Raw genomic sequence first — 12,024 nt, 5'->3', positions numbered from 1 at the left:
TTCCTGCTGTTTAGTTTTAGTATTGTCAAAATGTTTTGTGGAAGTGAGTCGTTTCTGATACTCCTCACAGCCTTGAGCAAGTTTTTCGGGGGAGGGGAAAGTAGGGGCATCTATTGGAAACTTCATTTCAAATCGCAGATGTCTGTTCTGTGATGTGCAGTGTTGCTCCTGGCACTTTGCATCAGCTCAGGAACACTCCTCGTGCATCCCTGTCAGTACTGCAGGAGAGCCAGGGTGATTCAGAGGGAGCAAATCTAATTAGGCCCAAGCACAAGCCTTAAGTCACGATTAAGCAGCGCACATGCATTTCTCTCCCTCTTCTCAGGCTGAAATGTTAGTCATAACCATGCATGTCACAGCAGTGAAACTTGGCTGCTAACGCAGGGATCTCATCTGAAGTGTTTCCCACCCATTCCCCACCTGGGCAGGAGTTGATTTTTTTCGTGGTGAGATACTGAATGATCGATGCCTCTGGCTGGCTGTGGCACGCTCTCATCCATCTGCCCTTTTGTTGCCATAGGTTACATCGAAGCAGCTGTCATCCCTGCAGGTGCCCGGCGGATCAGAGTGGTTGAGGATAAACCTGCTCACAGTTTTCTGGGTAAAAAGACAAAAGAAAAAAATGTTTTGATTCAAAGCTCAGCTCTGTTTTCTGTTAAAATGACCCTTCTCTAAATGACCTGTAAGATGATAGGTTTGTTTTTGCCAAGATGCGGCTGTTGATTTCATTCTTGTTGCAATCTCTTGCTTTCATGGCTTGGTTTCCTGATGTTTGCTTGTTGTGATAGTATGTGACACTTACAGGCCCTGTGTAACCTGAAAGGACCAGAGACAGGAGAGTTCCTGAACAGAACTTGGTACTGGCTTGAACATGGCTGCCAGGAGCACACACAACACTTTGGGAGGCAGTGGGAAAGAGAACAGTGTGTTCAGAGAAAGGAATGGCAGATACAGATAGGAAGGCGCCCAGCTCAGACTGGAGCAGGGGCAGGACAGGGCAGCTGATATCCCTCAATAACCTGACCGTGAGGTTGCCTGCACTGTTTCCTGCAGCAGCAGGTTTTCATTTGATGCTGTACCCAAGACCTGATCCTGCACTCTGAGATGCAGTAGCTGCAGCCTCTAGTCCACTTGCCTCTATTTTCTCAGGCCAAACGCTTTGTTTAATCCTCTTCTTATTTCTACTTCCGCATTCCTTTTGAGGGGAACAGGCTTCCTCTCCTCTTTTCCATGTTGGAAACAAAGTTTTAGGCATGGGTGAGGGGTCAGATTTGTATGTGAGGTTGTTGTGGGGCAGAGTCTGTAAAGGAATTTGTTGTCCAGTTAGTAATCACTTCGATTAAAGATTGGAAGGGCATTTGTAAAATGTAACCAGTTAGCTACAATATACATCTGTCAGTCTGGACTTCTGCCTCTTCTCTCCAGTGTTAGGGGTATTTCTTTTTGTGTCATTACTGTGCAATAGATGAAGGGCTTTATCTCCCACCTACTTCTAGGTAGACCAAGTCACAGAAATGCTAATGCCCCATTGCCCTGAATTTAACACAGGAGGCCTGTGGCAGGGCAGGGAGTTGAAGGAAAATTGTCCAAGGCCCAAAAGAACACTCACCACATTGAAACATCCTTTGCACGCTCCGAGCTGCATGGCCACGCATAAACGGGGGAATTCTTCTGTCTCTCTTAAGTTCTTTATTCTGTGTGGGAAAACAATGACAAGAGAAAATCCCAAACTTCCTCCTTTGTTCAGTGAACTTTTGCAGCTTAGAGGTCTCTGCGTTGTGAAACCTAAGATCTCCTTGCTATTGATAAGCTCATTAACACATGATTTTTGTCCTTCCCTATCAAACAGTGTTTCAGTCCTTCCGTATGCAGATATTCTCATTGCAGTGGTTTGAACAGATGTGTGTTCCAGCTGCCCCATAGCCTGGGAAGTATTAGGTACTGTTTTCACTTGTGTGTGTTCTGGTTCTCTCAAAGTGAGCTTCTCAGAGCAGAGACACTGCAAGGTTTTAGGATAGAAAAACACTCTGAAAGATAGAATTGCTCCCAGAGATATATCAAGCCTGTGGTAGGAACTCTGAGAGGATTACTTTTTGCCCTCTGTTTTTGTGGAAGGGGAAACTGAGATGTTGCAACTTGCTCGTGGCTATGCAGGGATTCAGTAGCAAAGCTCCGACAAGGACTCTTGGTTTCTGATTTCCATGTCTTTTGCTTATAATCTTCCACCTCCACAGCTGAAAGGAGACGTTAATATCCAGTACTGCGATATAGGATGCCACTGAAAACATTTATATATTGATTGTGTCTTAGGATTTCAGGTCTAGTGCCATTGGTTTTCTGTCTTGAGATGCTACCAAAGTTGGCAATATCACTAGGAAAGATGCTTTTGTTCTCTGTCTTTCGTTCCAGGTTCAGGGGGAAAAAAGAGGGCAAATCATGTCACTCAGCTGCCCATAGGTCAAAAGCATTGGCCTTTGTGCCACGTCCTGGTAGGAAGCACATAATCACTACTGCTAGTATTTCCACCAATGCTGCAGACAGCTTGCTGGGGGAGGATTACGCCTACACGTAAGATGTTTGACATAGCAAAGCACTGGTGGAACAATGAGAGCCAGTGTTTCCTTGGGTTTTGCAAATACTCTGCCTTCTGGAAGCCAGCCTTTTTGTTTGTCTTGGTGGGATTTGCACAGGGTTTTTGTCTGGGGCTTGGGCTTTGCCAGATAGCTGTGGCACTGAGAGTCTTATGTGGAGCTAGTGACTGCCCTTCATTGTGACCACATAACCTTGACTAAAGCAGATGTTTCCCCACTGGGTGGTGAAGATTAGGATTGTGCATATTTAAGATCAGGACTTGGCCCTGTTTGGGTCACATAAAGATAGATAAAAATGTGGGTATTTTAAAGCTGCTGAATGCCTTTAGTTGTTTGGTTCGTGGTCAGGACCCAGGAGAACCTCTCTAAGTTCTTCAGGGTTTTTTCTTTCAAGGAACACTGGGCACAAAGAAAAGATATCCGAAGTCTTGCTAACCTAAGCTGAAGAATAGCAGCAGGAGTGTCCCAACAGGACAAAAAAGATGACCAAGAAAACAAAATCCAATCACTCTGATAGACCTCATAATGCATTGTAAAACCAGCTCTGAGTATGGATTTTCTATGTCAATTACACTGACAAAGTTGAGTCCAGTCAGGTCCTATTTTGACTCAGGACCGGGTACAGCACTTTGGAAATGAGCCCAGCATAATTTGGAATCATTATTCCATGTGGTGGGAGCAGTGCCTGAAGAATTTCCCTCCACCTATAGGCAACCCACACTGGCTGCCTTGGCTGGCTGTAATGCTTAAAAACCACCTTGAACAGGAAATGCCTTGGCAGTTTGTGTCCACAGGCTGGGAAGCAAGCTGGAGGGACCCAAGGTGGAAATAAAGATCTGACTAGATGCCAGGTTTAGAAATAGATTGGTCAGTTCCTGTCTTCCAGCCAACAAGAAAAAAAGTTATGGGTTGTTGCTGGGGTTCCTTTTACTTTTGCTCTTCTACTGTACAACTTTGAGCCAGAAAAACCTTAGAGATGTAACAGTGGATTCTTGCTACTGCCTAAATGCACTCACAGTGGGGAGAAGAGAAAGAGCCGTGCTTTACTACCCTGTTTGAGGCATAGAGTTCCAGGAGAACTGCAGCCAGTGGTCCAAGGCAGAATAAGTCCTGTGGGTGCTAGCTTAAATCAGTGAGGGCTGCTTGGCAAAAAGGGCTCACAACTGCTTTCCTGTTTGTGCTTTTCCACCACAGTCAGACAAGTTTTGTCAGAGAAGACTGTGTATATCCTGGTATCCTCAGCTTCTGCCACTGAGCTCTCAGGGAGACTGGGCAAGTGTTCTTTGTTGCATGCTTTGCTTATTCTCTAAAATGGCAGTAAAGATACTTGCTGTCTTGCAAAGTGCTTCTGCAATGCTTGGGTGAAAAGCACAGCATTCAATAAGAGCAAAAGGCCCTATTTACCCCACAGAATTTAGTACTATCACCTCTGGGGCTAGGCAGAGCCAGGCCTGCAACAGCTGTGTGTGACAAAAGCCATTGGAGAAAGAGCAGTACCCTGTGTTTGAGACATGGAGGTTTTATAGCTGCAGCATTGATCCTTACTGATGGGGCACTTGAGTGCAATGAAGACAAACAGTGGCAAAAACACTTTGGCCCAAATACTCTGCGGAGTCTCCAGTGTAATTCCTGCAGTCCTCAAGGAGCACCTTTGGGAACAGGGCTGTTTTAAAACTCTCCATCTCCTCAGTCACCAAGGGAGCAGTGCCTGCAGCAATCAAAATCAAACCTTTCCCAGAAAAGAGGTCCACAAAGATTACACATTTTATTTTTCATCAGCAAGCTATCTTCCTTTGATGATGAGGTGGAACCAAGGCATAGTTTAGTTATTCAAGCTCTTATACATTGTTTTGAGCATGTACTGTGATATCTTTACTAGTCAGCCATACTGCATGGAGATATTTTTATCTCATCCACAGCTTTGATTTATTCATGTTCACGGCTCCTCAAGGACAGTGTGATGACTGCTTTGATCTTCCTGGAAGCCACTAGGCTTTGGCAGAGGAAAGCAATCCTGCTTCAGAATTCTGTCTGAAGTTTGCAGAAGGTACTTTGTAGATTGAGGAACAAAGCAGGAAGAGAAGTAAGCCGCAGACAGAGTTATATTGCTGTAGCATGCAAATACCAGGACATCGTTATACCCCTAGTCTATGTGCCAAAGAGAACTTTCCTCATAAAAAACATTCCCCCACATACATCCTACTCCTCCCGGGGAAACCATACCTGCAGTTTCCCCTAATTTTGGAGCCTTTAATGGGACCATGACAGTCGTCAGGAAGGTTGTGTGCAGTAGGACAGGATAGTCCACCTTCTTCCCATTAACTGCCCAGGATACAGATCCTCAGAAAGGCACACACAGACACAGAGGACATTGCACCTCCACCTGCTCCAGACTTCCCCAGAGGTTAGACACTACCAATGATGCTCAGTTGGTAAACTGAATGTGCCCTGAAATATTCCTGGGCACTGAGGCCAGCAGTCATGGAGCATCTTGTGTATTGGCTCTCAGTCCCAGTCTGCAGTCTGCATACTGCTTATTGAGAAGGGACCCTGGATAGTCCTGGATCTTGACCCATGCTAGGAGTTGTTTGGGAGAATTTAAGTTGACCCAGGCTATAAGGTATGCTAGGGACCATTTTATTTAACAACATAGATGTTCCCAGGTGCCTGGGGGGAATAGTCTAAAAATAGGTTTCTGCTGTGATGGTGCCCTGTGCTAGAATCAGTATCTCTTACATTCAGCAGACCCTTTGGGGTCAAGAGCCAGACACTTGTCCTGTTGAGCCAAATAGAACAGTTTTTCAGGAAAACCCCTAAAGAGAAAACTAACAGGGATTTCCTTCCTCTTAAACTTCATTTGAGGATGGAGTGAGCTGGCCCCTCACTTCTTGAAATCTTCATTGTAATAGCTATATAAAAGGTGTTAGACATGGCCAACTAGAATAAAAGGAAAGTCTATGTAGAAGAGCCCAGTATCGCTACAAACACTCTCACCGTAAATTAGACCCAACTGGTAAGTCAGCTGTGTTGTGCAGTTGACAAGTCCAGTTCCTTGTCTCGTATGCATATTAGGTAATTATATAGAGCCTAAGCACACCTAGAAGGGTTTGTTGGCTATGGGGACTTGATCAAAGAGAAGACAATGAGAGATTTTCCTGTTGACTTAAAAAAGCTTTAAATCAGCTCCTCTTACACACTCCGTTAAGTGAAAGCCAAGGTTGTGTTTTTTACTGGAAGAGAATAAAATAAGCATGAAATGCTGGAGGTTAAGAAAACATCTTGTTAAAGGCTTAGCCAAAAGACACAGTTAACCTTGAACTAAGGAAGCCCAGTTAACACATGGGCTATTCTGTCTGTCTGATGTCAGGGCAAATTTGATCACGGTGTATGGATCTCCACAAAAAGACCTGGGACTTTCTATCTGTTAGAACAGGGTCTGCCAGTTTTCTCTTTCCTCATGCATCACACAGACATCTGAAGAACTGTGCTTCCTTTTTAATGTAGAAAACACATAAATGCCTAAATGAACTTGCACTGACAAGTCAACAGTAATGTGATGTCCTTAGGGCTGGAGTTGTCTTTCAGTGTTTGAAGGGTATCAGTGATGCTGATGTAATAAGTTACGCTGGAAGGAAGGACACGTTACTCCAAGTATTTTTTCTTCTCAGTATTCATCTTACAGTGCTTCCTTCTGCAGTATAGCTTGCTTTGTTGACCTTACTGATGCATAGAGGAACTTCCTGACAGGATGGATGTGATCCTGCAGTATCTGACCTTATGCATTTGTGTCCAGCTCATGGACTCTGAAAGGAGGGTGGCTGTGGCACGCTGTACCTTACCTGCTGATGTTTTTTATTTGTGGCCTAGTTTCCATCAAACACAGGGGTAGATTGTATCTCACCTGCTTCTGCCTTTTGAGAGCAAAGAAGGCATCAGGAATTATCCTGATCATAAGTTCTACTTATTTCTCACGCTGGAGCTTTATAATGCCTGTCCACTTTTTTAACTTGCGAAAAAGTCTCTGGTGTAATTTAGAACAACCTACGGGCCACTCTAAATTGTGTCTGTGTGTAGTGTTTGCAGGTTGGAATATTCTGCCCTCCCGGCTTGAGCACAAGGGGGTATTAAGCTGATCTGCCAAGTCACAGTCTGTCCACTGAGCAGTCTCTGCTTTGTAACTTGACTTCTCTTTATAACTGCAACAGCTAAATGTTAACTGGTTCAATGTTTGCATTACGGAGCACACACAAACTCAGGAACAGTTTTCTTTCATGCTTGCCCATCTTTATGTGTGTATCAACACAGAGATTTTATGGATCTTTTTCTCAAGGAAAGTTTAGGAAAATACAGTTTCAAAAGCTGGTTCTACTTGGAAACTGAAAAGAAAAATGCAGAGTGGTCTTGCTACATTTGGAAGGAGAGTTTAGAGGTAAATGATCTATGAATTTTATTTATTAATGCTTGAAGATCAGCATAGGTTTCCTTATATACTATCTGAATGAGCATCTTTGAACACAACTGCTGCCAGATTTTGTCAGTCTCAGGATGGGCAGTCTACAAAAAATATATAGATTGTGCCTTGCAAACCAGACTTCAGTTTACAACCACTGGTGCTCTCATACTATTTCACCTTAAGTACTAGTTTTAATAGCTCTAAGAGTATAACATTGCAACTATGTAAGTGTTTTATCAGAAGTATCTTCAGGTCATACTCAAGCAGCTACTCTGTGGTATTAGATTCTTACATCATGTCTGCCAATTTGGTATATGTGTCCAAATTTATGGTACCATCCATTTTTCTAAGACTAAAGTCTAAATAGTTAGATTTGAGAACAATCCTTAAAGTGATCTAAGTATTAATTTCCAATATACCAGATATTCCGGGCATGTTCATTTTACATACATGCCTACATGTTTCCCATGTAAACTTTGACAAATAATATTTAGATTATTCCAGGAAGAATTAATGGCTCTAACTGATTGTTCTCTAATTATGCTCTCTGTTTACAATCTGCACTCCGCTCAGCTTGGGTAAGGAAAACGGGCTAGTAAGTTTTGCACTTTCCTAGTCAGTTACTTCTATTTTGTGGTTCTTGCTTGTTAGCACAATGCTGTAGTATCATAGTATTGCTTTTAAATCCAAATTAAATCTCTCTTCACTGAAAATCAAAGAAAAACGTTTTGGTTGTGCAAGCTTTCCTTTGCAAAAGCAGAGCTGTACACGTAAGTGCATTCAACAACATGCCATGAGTATGTGTGGGTTTTGGACATGCTCCTGAAATAGGTCAAACTGTGGAAGAGTTCTACAATTTAGTCCTAAATTAGTAGTATTTTTTTCAAGAACAGTGGCTAGTTATCTTTCCTTCCTTTTATTTCCTTTGTAACTCCTTCTGGACACTCTTTTATTCTTCCCTTTAAATTTTCTGGCAGCGGAATGGCACAGAGAATGCCTTGAAGTTTTCAAACTGGAGAACATTGCTTATTCGGAAGGCAGAACATAATAATTTTAGGTAGTAAAACCTTAGCAAGACCAGCTTGTATGACATTATTGTTACTTAATAGCAATGTTAATATAATCAGAAATGCCTTCATCAACTGAAATACAGAATATGCCCAAATTAGAAACATTATGATGAATAAGCTAAAAATATACTTTTTTTTTTTTTTCTTTTAAACTCATGTCCATTACAACGCTACTGCATCTTGTACTTCAGGTGGGCTGAGACAGAAGCTCAGTAGTCTATATTGTAATTACCAATTCGCTTACATTTCATTCCATGGTGTTTGATTCATTCCAGCTTTAAAAGATTCCAGTAAGAGATCCATTAACAGCGACTGGAAAATTGAGCTTCCTGGTGAGTTTCAGATCGCAGGCACTACTGTCCGGTACGTGCGAAGGGGTCTGTGGGAGAAAATCTCTGCCAAAGGACCAACTAAAATACCACTGCACTTGATGGTAACTTTATATCCTTTGTTTGTGTTTCTTAAGTGATGCAACATAAAGGGTTTATATCCTAGCTGAAAGTTAAATTTTGATTGTTTGCTTCCTCACCAGAGTTTTTTAAAGGTATGCTCTAGTGCCTCTCTTCGCGTTCTTTTGCAGTATTGCAAGGGCTGGAGAAACCCAGCTACCTATTTAAAAATAAATGATGCTCTCTTCTGGGAGAACATGCCCTGTCCCAGTGGGCTCGTGTCCAATACAGGATACACCTGTAATATGTTGCAGACAATGTGACAGGTCCATTCTAGAAGGTACAGGTTTCCAGGGGCCTTCTTTATTTCATGGACATACCTGCTTACACACATGAAAAGGTATTTGCTGAAATATCTTCTCAGGTGATGCCAGATCATATTATGTGTTTAAATACACTGTTGCTCTAACAGAAGAGGTGCAGATTTGGGATGTACAGATGATACATTTGAATTTCACCCTCTGTAGTGACTTAGTTGTACACAGAAATGTTCCACGTTTTCTTTATATTGTTTTTTAAATTTCATGTATTTTAAGGTGCTCTTGAAAGTTTTTTCTAATCATGTTCACCACAGTCCTTCTGCTAACCAGGCATGTCATTTTATAAACAGTCATATGGCTGCTGTATGAGAACATGAGTGAGAAGTCCACAGGGGTGAGAAGAACAGGATTGTAGTCCCAGTCCTGTCACTAATGGGTGATGGGGTGATTCAGGGGTCAGTCCCTTAATGTTGGTGGTAACCTTAATGTTTCTATCTGTAAGATAGCCTGTCTCATATATGTGTTACTAGTTGAAACTCTGCAGAAAGCTTTACAGTTTCTAGAGCGAGATTTGCATACAAACATAGAGTATTTTAATGTATGCATTGTTTCCTGTAACTTTTTTATCCAATTACGTTTTCCTGTGTACTGTTTCTTTTCTTTGTGACTTTTTGCCACGTCTGTTCACTGAAGGCTATCTTTAAGCACTGCGAAAAATCAGAAGTCTCTCTCTTTCCTCACCTAATTTTTTTGACTTGCTGGTTGTTCATTGTGCAACATTTCATGGCCCAGTTTGAAAAGCTCAAAAGTTGCTTGAATTTTTCACACGCATACACAAAGTAATACTCCACTTTGTCAGTACTTTCCATGTACTGTACTCAAAATATGCTGCATAGGAATGTCAGGTGTTTTGTCTATATCAGACAGATGAGTGAGTTTACCAGGTTCACATACAGACCAGTGTAAAGCTGGATTCAAAGATGTTGCTACTGAAATACTCAGTGGTGTGGGTTTGGGCACACTGGCGCTTTCCTGACTCAGCCATGTAATTCAAGGTCTGCCCACACAAGGGAAATGTAGACAGGAGCCATCTTCATCATCATCAAAGTCAGCTTCTGCTTGACTTTGGCCTTAATGCAAGTATTCCCTCCTGAAACCGGGACTTTGTCGAAGTATCTTGTACTGCCAAGGTCTTCCTAACCTCATGTAAGAAAAAGGAGTCGCACAGGTACCATTTATGAAGATGTTGTCCAGGGTTCCTTTGCCAGCTCTTGGAACCTTCCAGGGAGTTACTTCATTGGGGTGTACTGCAGTAAAAGATGGTACCAGAGTTTGCAAACTTCAGCATTGGTAGAGCTTTGTTTTTAAAGAAATACTCATTTCCCCTTCATTAAGCAGTAAGCAACTAGCATACGAAACTAGTGATTATGAGGTTCTCCATGAGTATTCTTTTCACATACAGACTGGCATTTTCAGCTCATATGAGCAGAGGAAATTTTCCTTCTTCACCTTCCCCCCAGAAATGATTAAAAAGGAGGAAAGTAAAAGTTACCAGACCATTAAAAAAAACATGTGGCTTAAAATCACTGCCAGTCGTAAACAAAGCACACGTGAAGTCTTTTCTTCAAATCAGATATTAATCTTTGCCTTGATACAGGGTAACGGGTTTCATTCTTTCAATGCAAGAAGGGCAGGATGGTTACCAGTTACCTCTAAATAGAAAACTGTTGTTCAAACAGTGGTGGAATACACTGGACTGACAAAGAGCCAGAAGCTTCAGTCAATCCATTGTGACCTGCATTTGAAACCAATTATACACACATACACACACGCCCCAATTATATATGGCTACGAAATTGCATGAAATTGGTTTCATATGGGCCTTTAGATTCACTAGTCTTGCACCCATATTGAGATAATAAGAGTTTCTTTTTAGGAGCTGTTTTTTAATACTTGAGGCATTTCTCCAAGTGCATTGCTGTAAGTATATTTCTTGGAGAAATTAATGTTTGTGTAACTAGGCCTGTGCTAGACCTCCTCTTGGCAACAGAGGACAACGAAACACTCCCACAGCATAAAGATGCTTTAGACAAGACTGAGTGATGAGTTCTATAGAACAAGCTGTTCGTATCTCATGCACTTAAAGAAAGCCAGAGTAGGACTTGAGTTCTCTGCCTCTGACTGCCTGGTATTTCGAATTGTGTTTAAAAAAAAAACATTCATCTTTGAAACTGTAATGATGACTGGCTAGTTTCAACCTTGGTATTCAGTTCCGGGAATCAGGCTCCCTCTGTAGCTGAAGCAAAATCATATCTTTGTTCACATTTTCTGGCAGATGCTTTTCTGCCCAGGGTTATGCACTGTGCAGAGCAACTCACGGCTGCTGAGTTTGTGTAGCCCCACAGTGTTCACTCCACAGACCTCCAGGATGTCAGTGGCTGCAAGCTAGACCCCTTCTTTCAGCACATATGTTTTTGTTTTTTGGGGTTTTTTTTTTTTGTTAAATGACCTTATTAGCTTTAGTGAGATTATTGGTTAAATAGGAGTGATTTCTGCAAATCTGAATGGGCAACAATTATTGTTAGGAGAAAATAGCATTTTCAAATTTGCTTTTTTTAGTTGGGCAGCTGCTTGCTTCACTTATGATAGCCCTACTTAAAATATCTTATTTGGTAAGGTGCTGCTCCTGTTTCAGTGGGTGACAAGAGATAGCAGAATTCACCTGTCTAATGCTCCTGAGATTATGGGATAACAAGTATAAGTAAGTCTAAAGTCATACCATTGGCATTACAGTAGTACTTTTATGGCATTTGTTAAGTGTGGTAACTCAGATTCCATGTATCTCATACTCCATTGGGTATCTTCGAGTCCCTTCTGACTGAAGCCAGTGGAAAGTGAGAGCCAAATGAAACCTAGCACGTAAATCAAAATAAGACCAGAACTGTCATCTGGTTGTGTGAAAAAATAAGCATTTTTCCTCTATTCCTCTGTCTTTGTTAGTAGTCACTGAATTTTGGAGTAGTAACACTAGAGACATCACATGTGACTCCATGGGAAATAATCAGCGTGCTGTTGGAAGCAGGTTTCACCTTCCTCTAGCGATATGCAGGCTATGAACATATATATGTTGCCAACAGCTGTATGATATGGCTTTTCCTTGTCATCCTCAGGTTTCTGAGACAAAATCCTGCTCCTACAGCT

At 41.9% G+C, this 12,024-nt stretch overlaps 1 protein-coding gene across 1 annotated transcript in view; it reads left to right on the top strand.

Annotated features, from left to right (window-relative positions):
- Window positions 1-12,024, top strand: part of LOC104622849 (A disintegrin and metalloproteinase with thrombospondin motifs 17-like) — a gene marked incomplete at its 5' end in the record, with an annotated part of 44,464 nt that overhangs the window by 28,697 nt on the left and 3,743 nt on the right. The window contains 2 exons of the mRNA XM_010289750.1: window positions 521-601; window positions 8,390-8,547. Of these exons, the coding sequence (XP_010288052.1) occupies window positions 521-601; window positions 8,390-8,547 (239 nt within the window). The remainder of the gene's footprint in view (window positions 1-520; window positions 602-8,389; window positions 8,548-12,024) is intronic.

This window comes from Phaethon lepturus, unplaced genomic scaffold (assembly GCF_000687285.1).
Source record: "Phaethon lepturus isolate BGI_N335 unplaced genomic scaffold, ASM68728v1 scaffold42416, whole genome shotgun sequence".
Classification (NCBI taxonomy): domain Eukaryota; kingdom Metazoa; phylum Chordata; class Aves; order Phaethontiformes; family Phaethontidae; genus Phaethon; species Phaethon lepturus.
The sequence above is the reverse complement of the archived record's forward strand: the minus strand, read 5'-3'. Positions and strand labels throughout refer to the sequence as shown.